The 19,158-nt window shown below is 34.2% G+C and overlaps 3 protein-coding genes across 4 annotated transcripts; all 3 read left to right on the top strand.

Moving 5' to 3' along the window:
• Window positions 1-5,185: 5,185 nt before the first annotated feature.
• Window positions 5,186-7,384, top strand: LOC148194043 (protein NUCLEAR FUSION DEFECTIVE 4-like). The gene has a single exon (XM_088096438.1). It carries the CDS (start codon window positions 5,465-5,467, stop codon window positions 7,214-7,216), a length of 1,752 nt encoding a protein of 583 aa, XP_087952564.1. The 5' UTR covers window positions 5,186-5,464; the 3' UTR covers window positions 7,217-7,384.
• Window positions 7,385-11,460: 4,076 nt separating this feature from the next.
• Window positions 11,461-14,628, top strand: LOC148194042 (pentatricopeptide repeat-containing protein At2g44880-like). 2 transcript variants are annotated; one of them, XR_015781578.1, is made up of 2 exons: window positions 11,461-13,370; window positions 13,447-14,628. XR_015781578.1 is itself a non-coding variant. In XM_088096437.1 (2 exons), the coding sequence occupies exon 1, from the start codon at window positions 11,494-11,496 to the stop codon at window positions 13,300-13,302; it is 1,809 nt and encodes a 602-aa protein (XP_087952563.1). In that variant the 5' UTR covers window positions 11,461-11,493; the 3' UTR covers window positions 13,303-13,332; window positions 13,447-14,628. The 2 variants fall into 2 exon arrangements, 1 of the variants encoding a protein (XP_087952563.1); XM_088096437.1 differs by having other exon boundaries at window positions 11,461-13,332.
• Window positions 14,629-15,201: 573 nt separating this feature from the next.
• On the top strand, window positions 15,202-18,904 carry LOC148194041 (uncharacterized). The gene is made up of 5 exons (XM_088096679.1): window positions 15,202-15,506; window positions 16,387-16,577; window positions 16,673-16,718; window positions 18,173-18,261; window positions 18,352-18,904. The coding sequence occupies exons 1-5, from the start codon at window positions 15,326-15,328 to the stop codon at window positions 18,475-18,477; spliced, it is 633 nt and encodes a 210-aa protein (XP_087952805.1). The 5' UTR covers window positions 15,202-15,325; the 3' UTR covers window positions 18,478-18,904.
• The last annotated feature ends 254 nt before the right edge of the window (window positions 18,905-19,158 follow it).

Raw genomic sequence — 19,158 nt, 5'->3', positions numbered from 1 at the left:
CTGGGGCGATTGGTCTTCGTGACTACTTTGGCCCTACACAGAAAACCCCCCAATCAATGAGTCAGGAGACACTGAGGCAGATGGATCTTCAGTGGGAGGAAAGACCCAACCAAAGCATGAGATCAATGGAGCAACGATTCAACTGGTTCAAATTTTGTATCCAAAGGTTGTAAGTCATTTATAGTTTCTAATTCATTTTCTATGTTATTGAATGATCTAAATTCTTAACTATTTAGTTTGTGATTTTAGTGTAAGCAGCAACTAGATTCATGGGAATGTGGCTTCTATGTGATGTGTTGGATTAAGACCATCATTCGAGCTGTCATTACAGATGACTGGAATGAGGTAATGATGTATACCTTCAATACATTACAAATCAAATTCATCTTCAACATATATGAAACCATAATGAATCTTTCTTGAATTTTGCAGCGCTTCAAGAGTACATCGCCTATTCCAGAGGACACAATTAAACAGATAAGGCAGGAGTGGACCGCTTATCTTCTGCAAAGATGGAGTTAGTAATAGTTTTATTTCTTGTTGAACATTGTTTAGTTTTAGTTGAAGTTTTATGTTGATAGGTTTGGTAGTGGATTGAACTCCACATTAAGTAGAACTTTGTTTATATGAAACACATATTTATATAATTGCAAAATTGTTTTGGGACATTTTTCTGCTTTTCAGGTGTGGTTTTATTGAAAAAATAAATTAATTTTAAAAAAAAAACGCCCAGTAGACGTCCGTTAGTGTACTGTCGGACGTCTATAGACGTCTGGCAGTGCACAAACAGACGTCCACCCCCCAGCCCCTACCACAAACAATTCAGCCAGGTAGACGTCCGGGGAGGGAGGAGGCGAACGTCTATATAGACGTCCGTCCTGACACAGCGGACGTCTATATAGATGTCCGTCCTGACACAGCGGACGTCTATATAGACGTCCGTCCTGACACGACGGACGTCTGAGTAACGTTACCCACATAGACATCGGGCGAACGTCGGACGTCAAAAGGCCAAAAGAACGGACGTCTAAAGCCCTTTCTGCACTAGTGGGAGTTTCCTTCCATATACAAACTATGATTTTACTTTATGTTTAGTTGGATATCTATACAGTTTTTTTAAGGATGTCTAGTGTGAAAATTAAGGAGGCTTAACAACATATGATACGCTCAAAATCTCTACTGCAATAAACTGAGAGACATATCATATTATAAATTACTCTAATATGATATTAAAATAATAAAATATAAATCTAATTTAATTTTATAAAATTATTCAGTAAACTAAAATTTTGTTCCTAATTATATACTATAATTTAATCTTGTATATAATTGAGATAGAATCTTAAAATGCAACTTCAGAAAGAAAAAAAAAATACTAAAAGCTAATACGTAAAAAAACACTGAACTTACTTTTATATAAAACTAGTTATAAATAAGTCCGTGCAGTGTTTGTTTGTATATTTTTTTTGTTAATAAGTATATATTATATTAAAAGAGATTTAAATATTGGAAAAAAATTAATATTTTTAAATTTATAATTAAATTTTGAAAAATATAATTAAAAGGATAAATTAATAAATATGTCACACACAAAAAATAGACAAAAGGTAAATTAACAATATCACATGAAAAAAATCAAAATTTCTTAATATATTCTTTTATAATTAAAATTCGATTAGTCAAACCAAACTTTAAAAACTTACATTTAATTTTTATCTTAAATTGAACAATCACGATAATTTTTTCAAATGGTCAGCTGTAATTATGGCTAAAACTGTCTAACATCGAAACTATCATTGCTACACTTGGTCCAATTATTATTCATAAAGTGTCAATTGTTATGTCAATTTAAAGTTGATCCAAGCAGTCACACCGACTCGTCTCTTAGAAAAATAATAATCCAATTCATTAACCCTAATTCAACATTGTCAGATGTATAATTAAATTCAATTATCCATAAACTGTATATTTACGAATACTTAAATAATTTTTGTAACATCCACAAATACACAGTATAAAACCATATAGGAGAATAATCACATATTAATAATACTATAGATAAATTCTATCCATAACAAGATACTATTATGGCCGATCGGCCTTACATGATAGTAGGGAATTAAAACCGCACGCTAGGTACAACTAGACCGAACGGTTTATAAAATAAACTATTACCGAACGGTCTTACAAAAGATGAATCCAACAACAACCGAACGTTCCTAAGGTTCGACCTTCACTTCCGCCTCTTTCAATGCTTCTTCCAGCAACTCTTCTCCTTCTGCTCACATCCACACGGATGATCATTGCAACAGGACAAACAACCGAACGCACAACACAGACAACAATGATAAACAGGGTAAGCTTATGTAATTTAATTAATTCAATAACAACATACAACGTTCATGATTCAATCAACAACAACCAAATCATAATTCATACATCATGGCATGCAAAGACCGACCACTTGACTCTGACTGTCCGGACTGTATGAATCTTGTGTACCTACGACGTTTGTGCACCGAGTGATGTAGTAACTGGGATACCCTCAACAGCTGCCACCTGAGGTTAATCCATTCCGTCCAAGCTAACCTTATGGACTAGGACCTCCTGCCATTCCCACACATGACTTACTCCTCTCTACGTGAGAATGAGTAAATCATGGAATATCAGGATAAACGCCCGCTAAGCTTTGCCCACATTCATACTTTACAAATTGATAACCACTTTATGAGATATTCCTCCCTGGAATACTCATTCATAACAAAACTATTTCATTCACATCACATTTCAAATTCTCTCATACTTTATCATCCATATATTAAACTGAAATAAGATCACACTTATTCATCATAGCACAAGTCATACTGGAATAACACTTCTTAGAAACTAACATGACCGAGCGCTATTTACGAATCTATCCACTTCCATAAACAGACCCCTAAGAGCTCAAACCGGACGCCACGAAGCCTAGGCCGAGTACTAAGACTCTAGGCCGAACACCTTTTTAAAGACCCACATTGTTTGACACCCAATACTAATACTGATAAGAAATGAAGTAAAAGAAAAAGAAAAAAAAACATAAAAACGAACGCTATTGAGTTTGGCTGAAGACTCTTATTCTAAAAACGGTAATCATAGATTACTGAAACGAGACCCAACACTTGGTTTAAGACCGATCCCTGTAGAAACCGAACACTATTGAACGAGCGCTACTGAGATCGAACGCTTGGCCCAAGACCGAGCACTAATAAACTTACGTAAAACGATGAATAATATATATATATATATATATATATATATATATATATATATATATATATATATATATACACACACACACACACAATTGTGCCACCCTTATTTTCTTATGAAAAATAACGATATCATCTACGACTTTAAGTAGTATAGAATACATTAACTCAACTGTTTAGGAAACCTAAAGGAGAACTACACTTAAGCTGAACGCTCATTTACATGTATCTAATATTATAAAACGATCTTATGAACGAAATTCTATTCAGAAGAAGAATTTAGTATAGACGGACGCTCAAAGGAAAACTGAATGGCTAATATTGACTCTCGGTCACAGTTTACCTAATCCTACAGAGTATTACAGAATGACTCTTAGACAATATCCCTAAAGCATGAGAAATCAGTTAAGATCATGCACTTCCATGAAGGATCGAACGATCACTAATGACGCTCGACCATACTACAACATTTACTCAGAATACTACAGTTTGAAGATCAAAACATATCTCAACTTAGTTCACACCATTTATCAGTCATCCATCCACACATCCAAACAAGCCGTACATGCATATTTCATACTCATCAAATAGCCAAACAACGTATCATGCAAACATACCAACGTTCAAAACAAGAATCTTAATCAAATTATATAAGCTTCCCTTACCTCTAAACGTAACTGAACGCTCAACGATGCAGAATAGAGCTCACCACTACCCAAGACTTTACGTTTGACAGTCACGTTTTAGGAATACTAAACCAAACAAAAAACCAGAAACACTCAGAATAATACTATTCACTCAGACGACCAAAAATAGAGGTTTGCATGTGAGAATAAACGAACGTGCTAAAGAGAACGAAACTCACCGGCTTAGAACCACAAACCGATCGGTTTAAACGAAAGCTCTTGATGCCGGGAGTGTTCAAATGGTGCCTGAGAGGTGATCGGAAGAAGAAAAGGTGAGATTTTCTTAGAGAGAAGATGGAGATTTTAGAGAGAAGGAGGAAAATGGTTTCAGCAGTTTGGAGAAGAAGGAAAACATGCAGAGAAGTGACACGACATTTGAAATTTGGCATTAAATACTGCCGTCACCCAAAACCGAACGGTCACTCTCCAGTCACCTGTTTTCCACTAACTGAAACGCTCACTATCTCTCCTTGGCACATGGCTCCCACTACTTGAAATTTTTAGTGGGTTTTTTTAAGGGGTGTGACAATTTTAGCCATTATGAAAGGAATATATTTTGATTTGATTTTTATATAAAAGAAATTGGTCTGTTACCAATCTTGCTAAAATTGAAGATCGGTATCTTCAACTTTTAGTATTATTAGAAATTGGCTAACTGCTTATTTATTGAACAAGTTAATTAATTAATATTTTCAAGTAACACCTAATATTATTTATAATATAATATCAGTACTAAATATTGTAAAAAAATAAAATTAGTAAAAAGGTTGAAGTTAACTATTACATGTGCTTAACTTAATTTCTTAGCATGAGAATCATTGCAATAAAATAATAACATAAATCAGTGTAAATGATCGAAATAAAAATTCAGATGACTACGAGTCATGATTAAATTAATTTATTATAACAATAACAAAGACAAAAAAATTTATTGAAACATATAAATTCCATAAATGATAAACATGGATCAAGTCGAACGATTTTAGACGGTTAAGGCACTGAAATTGCACAGGTAAAAAGCATGAAGTGTGCTTTTGTTTATTTATTTCTTTTTGTCTTTTGAGTGAAATTATAAAAATAATATTTTAACCCTCATAAATATTTTACATTCATTTAATATTATTTTTTAATTTTTTATCTTTTAAAAGTATAAAAAAATATTTTTTATAATTATTTTATGTTTTTAATATGTATAAAATGAATGTAAATGTTTATCATGATCGACAACATTGTAGCACCACAAAATTTTGAGCTTGACCCTACTATTTTTAGTGAGGAAGAATGGTTGATGGCACAGTTTTGGAGTAGGAATGTGAGCATGTTTTCGGTGATGGTAGACTTTTTTGCCTCAGAATATCTTGAACAAGCCATTTGGAAAATTACAACTTCAAACTCTGCATAAATTCACCACAATTTTCCAAAATCCAACCATCTCTTTCTTCTTTGCTTGATTCACCAGAGAAACACTCACTTTCAGTTTTCAGCTCATTCACAAAGTGGTGCTGAAAACTAAGAGTGAAGAAGAAGATGGAATCTTTCAAACAGAATGGTGGAAGTTCTGTGAACAATACCAAAGGCTTCACTCTGCAAGTCCTTACAGGGCGTTGGTTCATGGCTTTTTCCTCATTCATGATCATGTCTGTATCAGGAGCAAGCTACATGTTCAGTCTATATTCAAGGGAAATCAAATCAGTTTTAGGGTATGATCAATCCACCCTGAATCTGTTAAGCTTCTTCAAGGATTTGGGGTCCAACATAGGCATCATTTCAGGCCTAATCAATGAGGTCACACCCCCTTGGGTGGTGTTAACAATTGGTGGAGTTCTCAACTTTTTTGGCTATTTCATAATTTGGCTTGCAGTGACCAGAAAAATTGCCAGGCCCCAGGTGTGGAAAATGTGCTTATACATCTTCATTGGAGCAAATTCTCACTGTTCCACTAACACTGGAGTCATTGTGACCAGTGTGAAGAACTTCCCAGGCACAAGGGGCATTGTCATTGGCCTTCTTAGTGGCTACCTTGGTTTGAGTGCAGCAATCATCACTCAGATATACTATGCCTTCTATGGAAATGACTCCAAGTCTCTGATTTTGCTTATGGCATGGCTACCAACTGCTGTAACTTTTGTTTTCTTGCCAGTTATCAGACACCACAAGGGAGTCCAACAGCCAAATGATTCCAAGGCTTTCTACAATTTCCTCTACACCACTTTAGTTCTTGCAGGTTTCCTCATGGTAGTCATCATACTGCAAAAAAGTTTCAACTTTACTAAGAGTGAGTACTATGTCACTACTATACTGATGCTTCTGTTGCTCATCCTTCCACTTGTTGTTGTTATGTTTGAAGAACAAAAGATTTGTAAGAGGAAACAAGAGCACAGCAACAGTGAAAACCCTCCTAAGCCTTTGAATATACCAACAGAGATGCCAAATCCAGAGAATTCTGCAGAGAAGCAAGTTTCCTGTTGGAAAAGCATGTTCAGCCCACCAAGTAGAGGTGAAGATTATACAATACTTCAAGCCATTTTTAGCCTTGACATGGTGATTCTTTTCTTAGCAACAATCTGTGGACTTGGTGGCACACTCACTGTGGTAAACAACTTGAGCCAAATCGGTGCATCCTTAGGATATTCATCACACAGTGTTACAACATTTGTGTCCCTTATGGCTATTTGGATCTATATGGGTAAAATAGTGCAGGGTGTGATATCAGAAATTATCATAGCCAAATTTAAAGTTCCTAGGCCTATTTTGTTCACTTCAATTCTTGTCATGCCTTGTATTGGTCACCTTCTGATTGCTTTCAATGTCCCTAATGGTCTGTATGCAGCCTCAATGATAATTGGATTCTGCTTTGGGGCAAATTGGCCACTGCTGTTTTCCATCATATCAGAACTTTTTGGTCTGAAATTTTACTCAACTCTGTATAATGTTGGGTCAGTGGCAAGTCCAATTGGGTCATACTTGTTCAGTGTAAGGGTTGCAGGGTATTTGTATGACAAGGAAGCCAGAAGGCAAATGGCAGCATTAGGAGTGAAGAGGAAACCTGGGGAGGAGTTGAATTGCTATGGAAGTGAGTGTTACAAAAAGGCTTTCATTATAATCACTGCAGTGAGCCTGTTTGGGGCACTTGTGTCTCTCATCTTGGTGTCAAGGACTAGAGAGTTTTATAAAGGTGACATATACAAGAAGTTCAAAGAAGAAGATGGAACTGCTGAAGCTGAAATTGGTCTGACTCAGAACAAGTTTGCACAACAACCTCCTGCAAATGAAGGCTAGATATCTTTGCCAAGGAATTCATAAATGCTTTATCATTAGCATAATCGATACCAAAAGGAAATTAGAACCATAAACCTTAAGAATATGGATCTTCTGAGTTTTTATACTCGTTCTTCTCTTATATCTTCAAAATACTTTTACTTTTAATATATTAAACAAATTTTAAGATATTTTAGTATATCAAAATTACTGTATTTCAAAGATAACAATAGAAGAACAATAAAAAAAATTCAACTCTATAGCAGCTGCAGTAAATTTCCTTTTGTAGTTTGTAGTTTATATAGGGAGGATATTGCTGGGTAATGTATTGTGTTCAATAAATCACTCAAATGTAGAATATATATTAGCTTGTAACCATAATCAATGGTCAATCGGTATATACACACATATATATATATATACATATATATATATATATACACGTACACATATATATATATATATATATATATATGTACGTGTACGTGTATATATATATATATATATATATATATATATATATATATATATATATATATATATATATATATATATATGCGGTTTGTTAACGCGCGTACGTCTGTTTTTCAGTTGGTACATTTTAGCAATGTGTACCGGATTTTAGTAGACAAAAATACCCTTATATATTATGGATTCTAAGTTTTAAGGTTAAGGGTATTTTAATAATTTTCATTCTCAAAACTAAAAAAAAAAAAGAAAGCTCCCAAACCCTTACCTACCTCTGACATTCCTCTCAACCCTTTCTCTTTCATGTTTCTCGCTCCAATCTTTTCTCTGTCGTCCCTAGTGTAGCCCCAGTTGAAAAAATCAGAAACACTTGCCATATGATTTTATAATGAGTTTTTATTTTATAATTTTTGTCTTATCTAATTTTATCTAATTTTCACAAGCATAATGACATCAAAGGAATTGGTAATTGGCCTGGAAAAAAAATCAGAAACACTCGTTGTTAAACAATTTCTTACAAAAATATTACTTTATAATGAGTTTTCATTTTATAATTTTTGTCGTATATAATTTTATCTAATTTTCACAAGCATAATGACATCCGAAAGAATTGGTAATTGGCCTGGAGGTTTTTTTAGAGATGATGATTCAACATATGCAGATGATGAAATTAGAGAGATTAGTGAAAATGGTGAAATTGAAGAGATCTTGAATGAACCTTTGCCTGAAGGTGAATATGTCAATGACTCAACTCTTTACAAAGGCAAATTGTTTAAAGGGAAGTGTTTCTGATTTTTTCAATTGGGACTACAGTAGGGATGACAGAGAAAATGTTGGAGTGAGAGAAATGAAAGAGAAAGGATTGAGAGGAATGAGAGAGGTGAGTAAGGCTTTGGGGGTTTCCTTTTTTTTTCTTTAAGTTTTGAGAATGAAAATTATTAAAATACCCTTAACCTTAAAGCTTAGAATCCATGATATATAAGGGTATTTTTGTCTACTAAAATCCGATACACATTGCTAAAATGTACCAACTGAAAAACAAGCGTACACGCGTTAGCAAACCCCATATATATATATATATATATATATATATATATATATATATATATATATATATATATTATATTTTGATTGATGAAGGTTTAATTACTACTTTCAATTTCAACTTTTTGTTGTTTTTATTGGGTTTGGTCTTTTTTTTTAACCAAGTTGCATTTTGTATTAAACGAATTCAATTTATTCATTTATGTTATATTTGTATAAATAATGTTAACATTGTTTTTGTAAATAAGTTAGTGGTATTTTTGTTTTTATTTTTATTTTTGGTTTCTTTTACTTCTTAAGTTTGCAGTATTAATGTCAATGTCACGTGTTAATGTCAACATTATATATGTCACGTGTTAATGTTAGCATTAAATATGTGAAGTAACAATATATTGTATTTAATTCAGTTTATATATATATTTTGGTTTAATACCCTATTTTGTCCTCAGTTTCGCTCGAAAATGTCAAATTAGTCCATCATTTAAAAAGTGCGCGTCAATTAAGTCCTCACTTAATAAAATTTACGTCAATAAAATCCCTCACTTAATAAAATTTAAGTCAATGGAATCCCTTCTGTTAAATCCATACAAACGACGATGTTAAAGTAGAGTTCTACTGGGACGTGTTGAGTTGGGTGGTTGATAGTGAAAACGACAATGGCTATGGTGTTTTTGTGTTTCAAGTAGGTGATGGTGGCGTAGTGTGGCCTGAAATGGTGGGGCCAGAGAAGAAGTTGATGAAGAAGAGGTTGGTGAGACCCACTATGGCGTCGTCAATAGCGACTCTATCGTCGTCAAACTCTGGCGTGTTGCAGTGGACGGAGGAGAGCAGTGGTGGAGGAAGGAGCTCGTCGTCTTCATCAACTAGGTCGTGTGGGAGTAGTAACGGTGGTTTCTCATTGTTTTTTGGCAAATTCATGACTTCACTTATGAAAATCAATTTTTAACTTGTTTCAATTAATGAAACTACTGTTTTCATGAGATTTCAACACTTTGAATATTGTCCTGGATTGTAGCGCAGTCCTGTATCTCAACTTTCTGTATATCTTGTACACTTATTTTATCTCTTGGGAATTATTTATCTTAAGTTGTCTTCAAGTAGTATGAACAAAATTGTTCAATGGTTATCCGTTTCTAATCCTTTGTGTATATATCCATTTATCTATATATATATATATATATATATATATATATATATATATATATATATATATATATAAAGATTAAGGCAGAGCACAGTAGCACCTTGATTCTCTGATTCAATAATACCATCTCACCATTAAACATCATATGGTGGCAAAGTATAGATAGAAAGGTAACTATATCTTTCTTCAAAATATCGGAGATTCTCTGCAACATGACTTCTTTATTTACTACCACTTTCTAACATTAAATCTACCCCTAGGCTTCAGAACTAGTGTGTAATGAATTTGGCATGCCAGAGAGGCCCAAAAGATCGGCAAACATTGAGCAGGCTGGCCACTGAAATAGTAAAGCCACATTGTTTGAGATTGCAACTCCAAATTCGTATGCTTCATCCTTTAAAAAGTGGGAGGAGAGAGTATTTGAAGTAGAAGAAAAGTAGAAGAGAAAAAAAAAACTACAAAAACCTGCATTGTACAGAAAAATAGAAGAAAAGTAGAAGAGAGAGAAAAATAGTTAACGTCGTTTGTACAGATTTAATGGAAGGGATTTCATTGACATAAATTTTATTAAGTGAAGACTTAATTGATGCACTTTTTAAAGGATGGATTAATTTGACATTTTCTAGCAAAACTGGGGACAAAATAGGGTATTAAACCATTTTTTTTACTCAATTGAATCATTATTATTATTTTTTAAAAAGTTGAACAATGTTGAATTCAATTTACTTGTAATTTATTTTATTTATTAAAAATTATTGCAAAATATACTATTTATTTTATAAAATTGATTTCTTCCCTACCAGAAAATAATTCATCTTATATTGTGTGATTACTGTGTTGTTTAAAATAAAAAAAAAAGTTTATTTTCTTTGTGTTGTTGTTTGGAAATATATAAAGTTGTTTTTGTTCTTTACATGAGTGGAAGTAATAAACGAATGTTGGAAGAGAATTTAGAAGTCCAAAAGGGTGCAAGAGGAAAATTTGCATGTGTGATAGAGAACTATATCTTGATTTTAAAGAAGAAGAACATGAGGAAGACACAATTGAAATTCAAATAACCTATGACAAAGTTAAAAAATAAACATTTGGAAGAATATATCTTTTCGAGGCTCATGATACTCCATAAAAATTGAAATTCAAGAAACATAAAGATCATGACTTCAAGCATAATTATATAATAGTTTAGACAATTAAAAATATTTGTAATTCTTTTAATTATAAATAATTTGTTTTTATATTTTTTAAATTTGAAGTTATTTTTGGACTTAATCTTTCTCTGTGTCATTATGTCTCCTTATTATAAAGAGGAGATCTTTAACGAATTACAAAAAGACTTACTAAAAAATATGACTATTGAATAATATGTCCAAGAAATGGAAAGTCACTTTGATGAAAATCGATGTAGAAAAAACATTTATGACTATAATGACTAGACTCTTCAATGGATTAAATAGGAAGATTCAAGATGCGGTAGAAATGCACCATTTCTTATATTTATTTGATTATTTTTTATTTTCTTATTTTTGAAAAATATAAAAAAATATTTTTTTATATATGTGAAATGTAAATGTTTTCACCTTATTTTTATCCTTGTTTTTAAGATGTAAATGGAAGAGTTGAGTAAGAAGCAGAAGGAAGAATAATGGGAGATGAATACCAACTTCCACAAAGAACCCTATGGAGCAACGCAGAGAGAAGATGCTTAAACCTTCTCCAATGCAAGACAAAGAGCGTTATCACCCTTCTTCAAATCCACGCCTTTATGCTCCGACATTCTTTCCACAACAACCTCAACCTCCTCACCGCTTTCATCACCACCTGCGCCTCCCTCGTCGTCGTCTCCCCTACGCGCCATCACGCGCTCGTACAACACGCGCGCTCCTTCTTCGACCTCGTCCGCATCCGCGACACCTTCCTCTGCAACTCCATGATCGCTACTCACTTCGCGGCTCGCCAGTTCTCCGAGCCTTTCACCCTCTTCCGAGACCTTCGCCGCAAAACGCCGCCTTTTACGCCTGATGGGTACACCTTCACCTCGCTCGTGAAGGGTTGCTCGGCTCGTGTGGCCAGGCGGGAGGGTTCGCAGCTTCACGGGGTGGTTTTAAGAAACGGGCTTTGCTTTGATTTGTACGTGTCAACTGCTTTGGTGGATATGTATGTGAAGTTTCGGATTTTGGATGATGCCAAGAAGGTGTTTGATGAAATGTCTGTAAAGAGCATGGTTTCGTGGACCGCGGTTATTGTGGGGTATGCGAAGTTTGGGAATATGGGTGAGGCTAGGAGGCTTTTCGATGAGATGGAGGATCGGGACGTTGTTGCTTTCAACGCAATGATTGATGGGTATGTAAAGACGGGATGTGTGGATTTGGCGAGGGAGTTGTTTGATGAGATGGAGGAGAGGAACGTGGTTTCTTGGACTAGTATGATTTCTGGGTATTGTGGTAATGGTGATGTTGAAAATGCTAGGTTGATGTTTGACGTTATGCCGGATAAAAATTTGTTTACTTGGAATGCCATGATTGGAGGCTATTGCCAGAATAGAAGGTCTCATGAAGCGTTGGAGTTGTTTCGTGAAATGCAGACGGTGTTGGTGGAGCCAGATGAGGTAACTGTTTTGTGTGTTCTTCCCGCTGCGGCTGATTTGGGTGCGTTGGATTTGGGGGGCTGGATTCACAGGTTTGCCCAAAGGAAAAAGTTTGATAGGTCTGTTCGTGTTGGCACTGCTTTGATTGATATGTACGCAAAATGTGGTGAAATTATGAAAGCGAAATTGGTTTTTGAGGAGATGAATGAGAGGGAAACGGCTTCGTGGAATGCTTTGATAAATGGTTTTGCAGTCAATGGCTGTGCCAAGGAAGCATTGGAGGTGTTTGCAAGGATGATGGAAGAAGGGTTTGGACCAAATGAGGTAACTATGATTAGTGTACTATCTGCTTGCAACCATTGTGGTTTGGTGGAGGAAGGAAGAAGATGGTTCAACGAAATGGAGAGATTTGGAATTGTGCCTGAGATTGAGCATTATGGTTGTGTGGTTGACCTTCTAGGAAGAGCTGGATGCCTGGATGAGGCTGAAAAATTAATTCAAGCCATGCCTTATGATGCTAACGGGATAATACTGAGTTCTTTTCTCTTTGCTTGTGTTTACTTCAATGATGTATCGAGGGCAGAGAAAGTTCTTAAAGAGGTGGTGAAAATGGATGAGGATGTTGCGGGAAACTATGTGATGTTGAGAAACATGTATGCTACGGAGCAAAGGTGGAGAGATGTGGAGGGTGTTAAACAAATGATGAAGAAAAGAGGAACAAGTAAAGAGGTTGCTTGCAGTGTTATTGAGGTGGATGGAAGCTTTAGAGAATTTGTGGCTGGTGATTACTTGCATTCACATCTGGAGGCTATTCAGTTAACCATGGGGCAGTTAAGCAAGCACATGAAAGTTGAATTAGTCTGTTGACAATGGAAACACATAAAGCTGAAAGCAAAGGTCAAGGAAGTAAATGAAAATTGCAAGAGTCACAACATGTGTATTTCTGTATCCCTTTCATAATTTATTGTCCATTTGATAATCAGGCTGCTGACTCAAGTAAATGGTGCGCAGGTTGGAAACACACCCGGAATTTTATTATCAGGAGGCAACTCCAAAAGTAACAAACAATAGCATGTGTTAATTCCAGTCAACAGTTCAGATAGAATCCTGAGGTAAAACTACAAATCTATATAGAGAAGAATACAAACAGTACCTATAGTACTTTCTCCATAAAATTGCAGTTACTATCAAGCACCAGATACATACATTACACTAGATGATTCCAGCTCAGATTCATGAAGAGTCTCCTTTGATTCATTAAGCTCAGGTGGTTGAATTTCCTGCAACGGTTGATAGTGATAAGTGCGGCCTGTTTTTCTCAAAATTTTGGGTTTCATTAAAATTGCAAGGATGATCATCGGCAGGCTTGCTTGAAGGATTGCAACTCTATTCCAGCAAATTGATCGGCCCAGTGTTAAAAAACTACTAATCTTAAATAGAAACATATAAAACAGTGGATGAATAAAACAAACTTGACACCTTCGTATCATCAGAAGCTAATAGAGATTCAGATTTTACTGGTGAACCAATCAAAAAATCATCTTCATCCATCGGACACATGTCATCATCGTTGTCGTCTGCTCTCAGATAGGAATCTGCTTTATGATACACAGTTGAGAACTATATGCTATCTATCTGACAAACATCCTTCAAGCCAGTGCAAGTTGATCCCTGGACAGAATCCAAGCTGCAGAACCAATATAGTCTTAGTTGATCCTCCATACCCATAAGAAGTTTCACCAACAACAGAAGATATACTTACAAGGTTATAGAATTCATTCCATATGTTGCCATCTTATTGCAAGAGTCCTGAGATAGGAAAAATAAATAGTTGATAAAAGGCAAGTTATGGTGTGCATCATATATACTCACAGATCGGACACTACCCCTGATTGAACTGTGTAAGATTGAATGAGAACCATGATATTCAGAGGTGATTAACGGATGCTGCAGATGATAAATAAGGCAAAGTCACTACATTAGCTTTAAAGGAAAAGCTCAGTAAAACAAATTCAAAAGAATGTTCCACAGTTGGGCTAGTTGTTGGTCTAACTGTTTTTTTTTGTTATAGTTTCTAGTTAAATTAAGCTATTGGTGGATTGATGTATTTTATAACCAAATTCATGTGTAACAATTCATTCAGTTTAATTTTACTGAAATCAATTAACAATTCACTTTGAATTATATGTGTAACATTTTTCGTGTTCAAACATGTTTAAAGGAATTTGTGCTTATATCGTTAGTAATATTTATATATTTCTTTAAAATAATTATTCATAATGAATATTAAAATGATTTTAAAGGGGGAATTAACCGATAAGATTATATATATTTCTATAGATATAAATAACAAAAGCGAAAATATGGTTATTTTTATTTCATTACATATTTTTCTCCTGATGATGATACGGACAACAATAAAAATAAAGATAAAGAGTAAATGTTACAAATTGAAGAAGGAATTATGTTGTTGCAAATTTATTCCATAAAAGTATTATCCTAACTATTATAACATCTTAAAAATGGTTAAATTTAAAAATTTCAATATAAAAAAACAATCAAATCCAAAATTTTAAAAAAATAAATTCAAAGATGATATTTGAGATATTTTCTCTTTTACATCATATATTTATATTATTAATAAATATAAAATATTTTAATTTTTTAACATGGTAATAAAGTAAGTTTTCTTATATATTTTTTTCTATATCATAACATATTCCTCAATCTTCCTTTTTCCTCATCCAAAATCACCTAAAATCCGAGCAAGGAATGGTCACGTGGCTCACGTGTCAACGCATTCTCGCCTCCCATTTTGTGGCCACGCTATTCTCAATTGCTGCAGCGTCCCAGTGCTATCTCTATCCATCTCTACTCAACAGTTTGGTGGATGGCTTCTTCTTCTTCTTCCTTGTTTCGTTCCATTCCGATTTCATTTCCATCCACCAAACAATGCGCTCGTAAATCCCTGCGCCCTTCGCTTCGTGCTTCCGCCACTCCAACACAAAAGGCTCGGTTCGTTGCTCGCCGTAAAGAGTCCGTTTCCGTTCGCCAACTGCAGCGTCCCCTAAGTAATGTTAGAGCAATATTAATTAATCAATACTTCTAATTAATCTATAAACCTGTTATAGTATCTGCAGTTTTCAACACCATAATCGAAAATAGATTAGGTACAGTATTGATGGTGTTTTGTCTGGAAAATATCTTCTCGATAACTTAAAATTAGATTAAGCTAATTTGCAATTTTTTTATAAGTATTTTATTTAAATTATTGCTTTTATTTATAGATGTTACCATAATTTTAGGTTGTAAAGAAATCCATTCCACTTTTTCTTCATTTTGTTCTTCTCTGGAATAGTTTAGGGACAAGCTCATCTGTATATATATACCTTGGATTGTGTGAAACAAATACGGGTGTGTTCAGACAAGTTTTTAGTAAATACTTAACTGAAAGCAATATTAAAGGAGTTTCTCCATAGGTTAAGCTTATGAACGGATTAAATTAAAAAAAAAGAATTTAGAAATTATGCACAAATTAAATTCAAAATAAGAATTTAGAAATTATTCGCAGATTAAATTAAAAATAAGAATTTAGAAATTATGCACAGATTAAATTAGAAATGTAAATTTAGAAAAGTTATATGACAATGCCTCTATAAATTAATTATGAAAAAAAATTAATTTTATTAACTTATGGAAAAACTAATTTTAATTTTTCTTTTCCTATAGTTGTTTGCTCTTCTCCTACAAGTTGCTCCTAAAGTTGTTTTGGAAAAAGTTTGTCCAAATTGATCTTATATGTATGCATAAAGATTGAAAAGATTAGTTTTAAAGTGAAAGGACTTCAAAGATAAAGATTGTGAGTAGAAGAACTAGACTAGATGAGTTTTTCTATATTTTTGTTTGATTTTGAAAAAGCGGTAATTTGTTTGAATTTTGTGATCTGTGCAGTTGAGTACATGCGGTTACCAGCGAGTCAGTACTCGGTGTTGGACGCGGAGAGGATTGAACGGGTAAATGACGACACGTTTCGGTGTTACGTTTATAGGTTCAGGTTCTTCAACTTTGAGATTTGTCCAGTGTTGTTGGTTAAGGTGGAAGAGCAGCCTGATGGATGCTGCATCAAGCTCTTGTCTTGCAAGGTGTCAAACTTATTTGAATGTGTTGCTGAATTTAGTTTTCTACTGTGTTGATTTGTTTCGTTATTTTGATTATTTGCTTTGACGATTGGTGACAGCTCGAGGGATCACCTATGATTGCTGCACAGAACGACAAGTTTGATGGTGAGTTTTGTTAAATGCATGTCAAATGTGTATAGTTTTAGGTTGTGGTGTGGTTGTTAAGATTGTGTTTTGATTAAAAAAATTTTGGGAAACACAGCACAGACTGCAGCTGCAAAGGGTTGTGTAGACCTTACAAATTGCAATGTTGCAGCCTCCCTTGTGATCATGGAGCCCAATTTAAATCGATATGATAAAGGATGTCTGTTAGAATTTATTTATTTTTATTTCCGTTTGTGAGTGCATTAAGAATAAATGATTATGAATTCATACTCTCATAAGGTTCTGAAACTCACAAGTTACGATCCTAGCTTGAGAAAATGATTTAACACGCAATCAAACTATTTTCTGAATGAACATGGATGAACTTTTAAACTCGTGTAAACTTGCATAAATTCTCGAGTCAAGAAGTTTGAAATTATTAGTAATTTTTGCCCTTTATTAACCTTACAATGACTATATTTTATTAGGGTTCAAACTAGTTGAACAAATTAGCTACTTTGTGAAATGTTTTTACTTTAAGAACATACTTTTTGAATATATATATATATATATATATATATATATATATATGTATATGTATGTATATATATATATATATATATATATATATATATGTATATGTATGTATGTATAATTTAATTTTATCTTATTTAGACTAGTACACTATTATCAAAGTTTATGAATCAAATATGCGAGTCAAGTCTACTTCGAGTTCAACAACCTTGCATATACAACATCTTCATACTTACTAAATGAAGAAAGTGTTGAATGGATGATATGAATTTGTTTTTCTACTTAATGCCTTTTTATAAAGTATTCAGAGGGCATGATATGAAGATGAAGCATAATTGTTAAAGCTGTTTTGATGAAGTTCTCTTTAAACACCTACAGGATGAAAAAATAAGAAGGAAAATGATATAAGTTTTTTTACAAGTTAATATTAGTTTACGCATAAGTTAATTTATGAAAGTTTTTTCTTGTTTACTTCTCCATTAGCCGATTTTATTTCTACAAACTAACTTTAGCTTATTAAGCAATTATTTTATTTTTCTTTCTTATCATTTACTCCTGTGCGTGTTTATGGGGAAGTTTATTCAAACATAGCCTAAGAAATGTCAGATTTAACTTGTTTATATGAGCTGAGATGTATGTGAATTCTTGGAAAGTGTTGGTCTTGTCAAATTGTTTGAAAAAACAACTACGATGTGAGTGGCTAAATTGGTATGAAAGTGGATCAATGCTTATTCTGCTCAGTACTGCTTTTGATTGTAGCTTACTGGCTATTCATTGGAAGCAGTACCTGTGATAATTACAAAACTATATGTTACTTCCTTATTTATAGCAGCAGCTGAGGCAATTTTTTTGTACTCGAGGAAAGCAATATAGGGTGTCATGGTGTTTGGTTTATGCTACTTTCAGGAATACCTTTTCAATACTTTAATATGGTAATGCAGCTCTAATGGTTAACCGGATATCGTGTGATACTAACGCTGATAATGATAAGTCTTTGATGCAGCAACTCACATCAGACACTATAATTGAGGTAGTACTCTATGTTTATTTCATTTCTTGCGATTTTATATTTGTTGGATTCCAGTTAAAGTGTTCTTTTGGGTTGCTATGTGGAATGCAGGTAAGCATTGAAATTCCTTTTCCTTTCCTAGCAATACCAAAGCAAGCAATTGAATCAGCTGGGACTCAAGTCCTTGAACAAATACTCAGGCTTATGCTTCCCCGATTTATGTCACAGGTTTGTTAAAGCTTAGTATTATCTGCAAATTTTATTAAGCTATTGATAGGTTCTTGGGATCAAGAACCTATGGACAACCACTCGAATACACACAAAGACAATTTATCTGAATTATACAGCCTCCTTTTATTGAAAAGAATGAAAAGAATCAACAAGAATGGTGATACAACGTAACCCGAGAGCTTAACCTCCCTCCAAAGAACTACAAGAGTTCCCGCCAAACCATAACACTCCAAAAGCTCCCCCCTCTCACCAACCAACCCACCCCTTTTATACTGACTTACCTAACTGCCAGGCAGTTAGGCTGGGTAATGTTTCTTCTTCTACTAGATACAATTAGTTCCCTAACAATACTCCCCTTCCCCAACAACCTTGTCCCCAAGGTTGAAAAACTGCACTCTCTTCTTCTTTTTTTTTTTTTTTTTTTTTTTTTTTTTTCGCCCCATCTTCCAACGGAGGCACCCTCTTCTCACCCACAGCCTTCTTTAGTTGGGGAACATGAAATATTGAGTGTATTCTTGCTGTCTCGGTTAATTGTAAATGAAAATCTACTTTCCCCACATGCTGCAACCGTGCAGGGAGCTTCAGTCAATTCACCCATCACGTCACCTCCTGTCCCCTGCTCCACTACGCACATTTCCCAAACCCGAAAAACGTGGTAGTGCGCCTGCAACCCGGTTTCCAATTCTG

The sequence above is a fragment of the Vigna umbellata genome, chromosome 8 (assembly GCF_029865625.1).
Source record: "Vigna umbellata cultivar VRB3 chromosome 8, Vumbellata_1.0, whole genome shotgun sequence".
NCBI classification, from domain to species: Eukaryota; Viridiplantae; Streptophyta; class Magnoliopsida; order Fabales; family Fabaceae; genus Vigna; species Vigna umbellata.
This window is presented reverse-complemented; position numbering and strand designations above follow the sequence as displayed.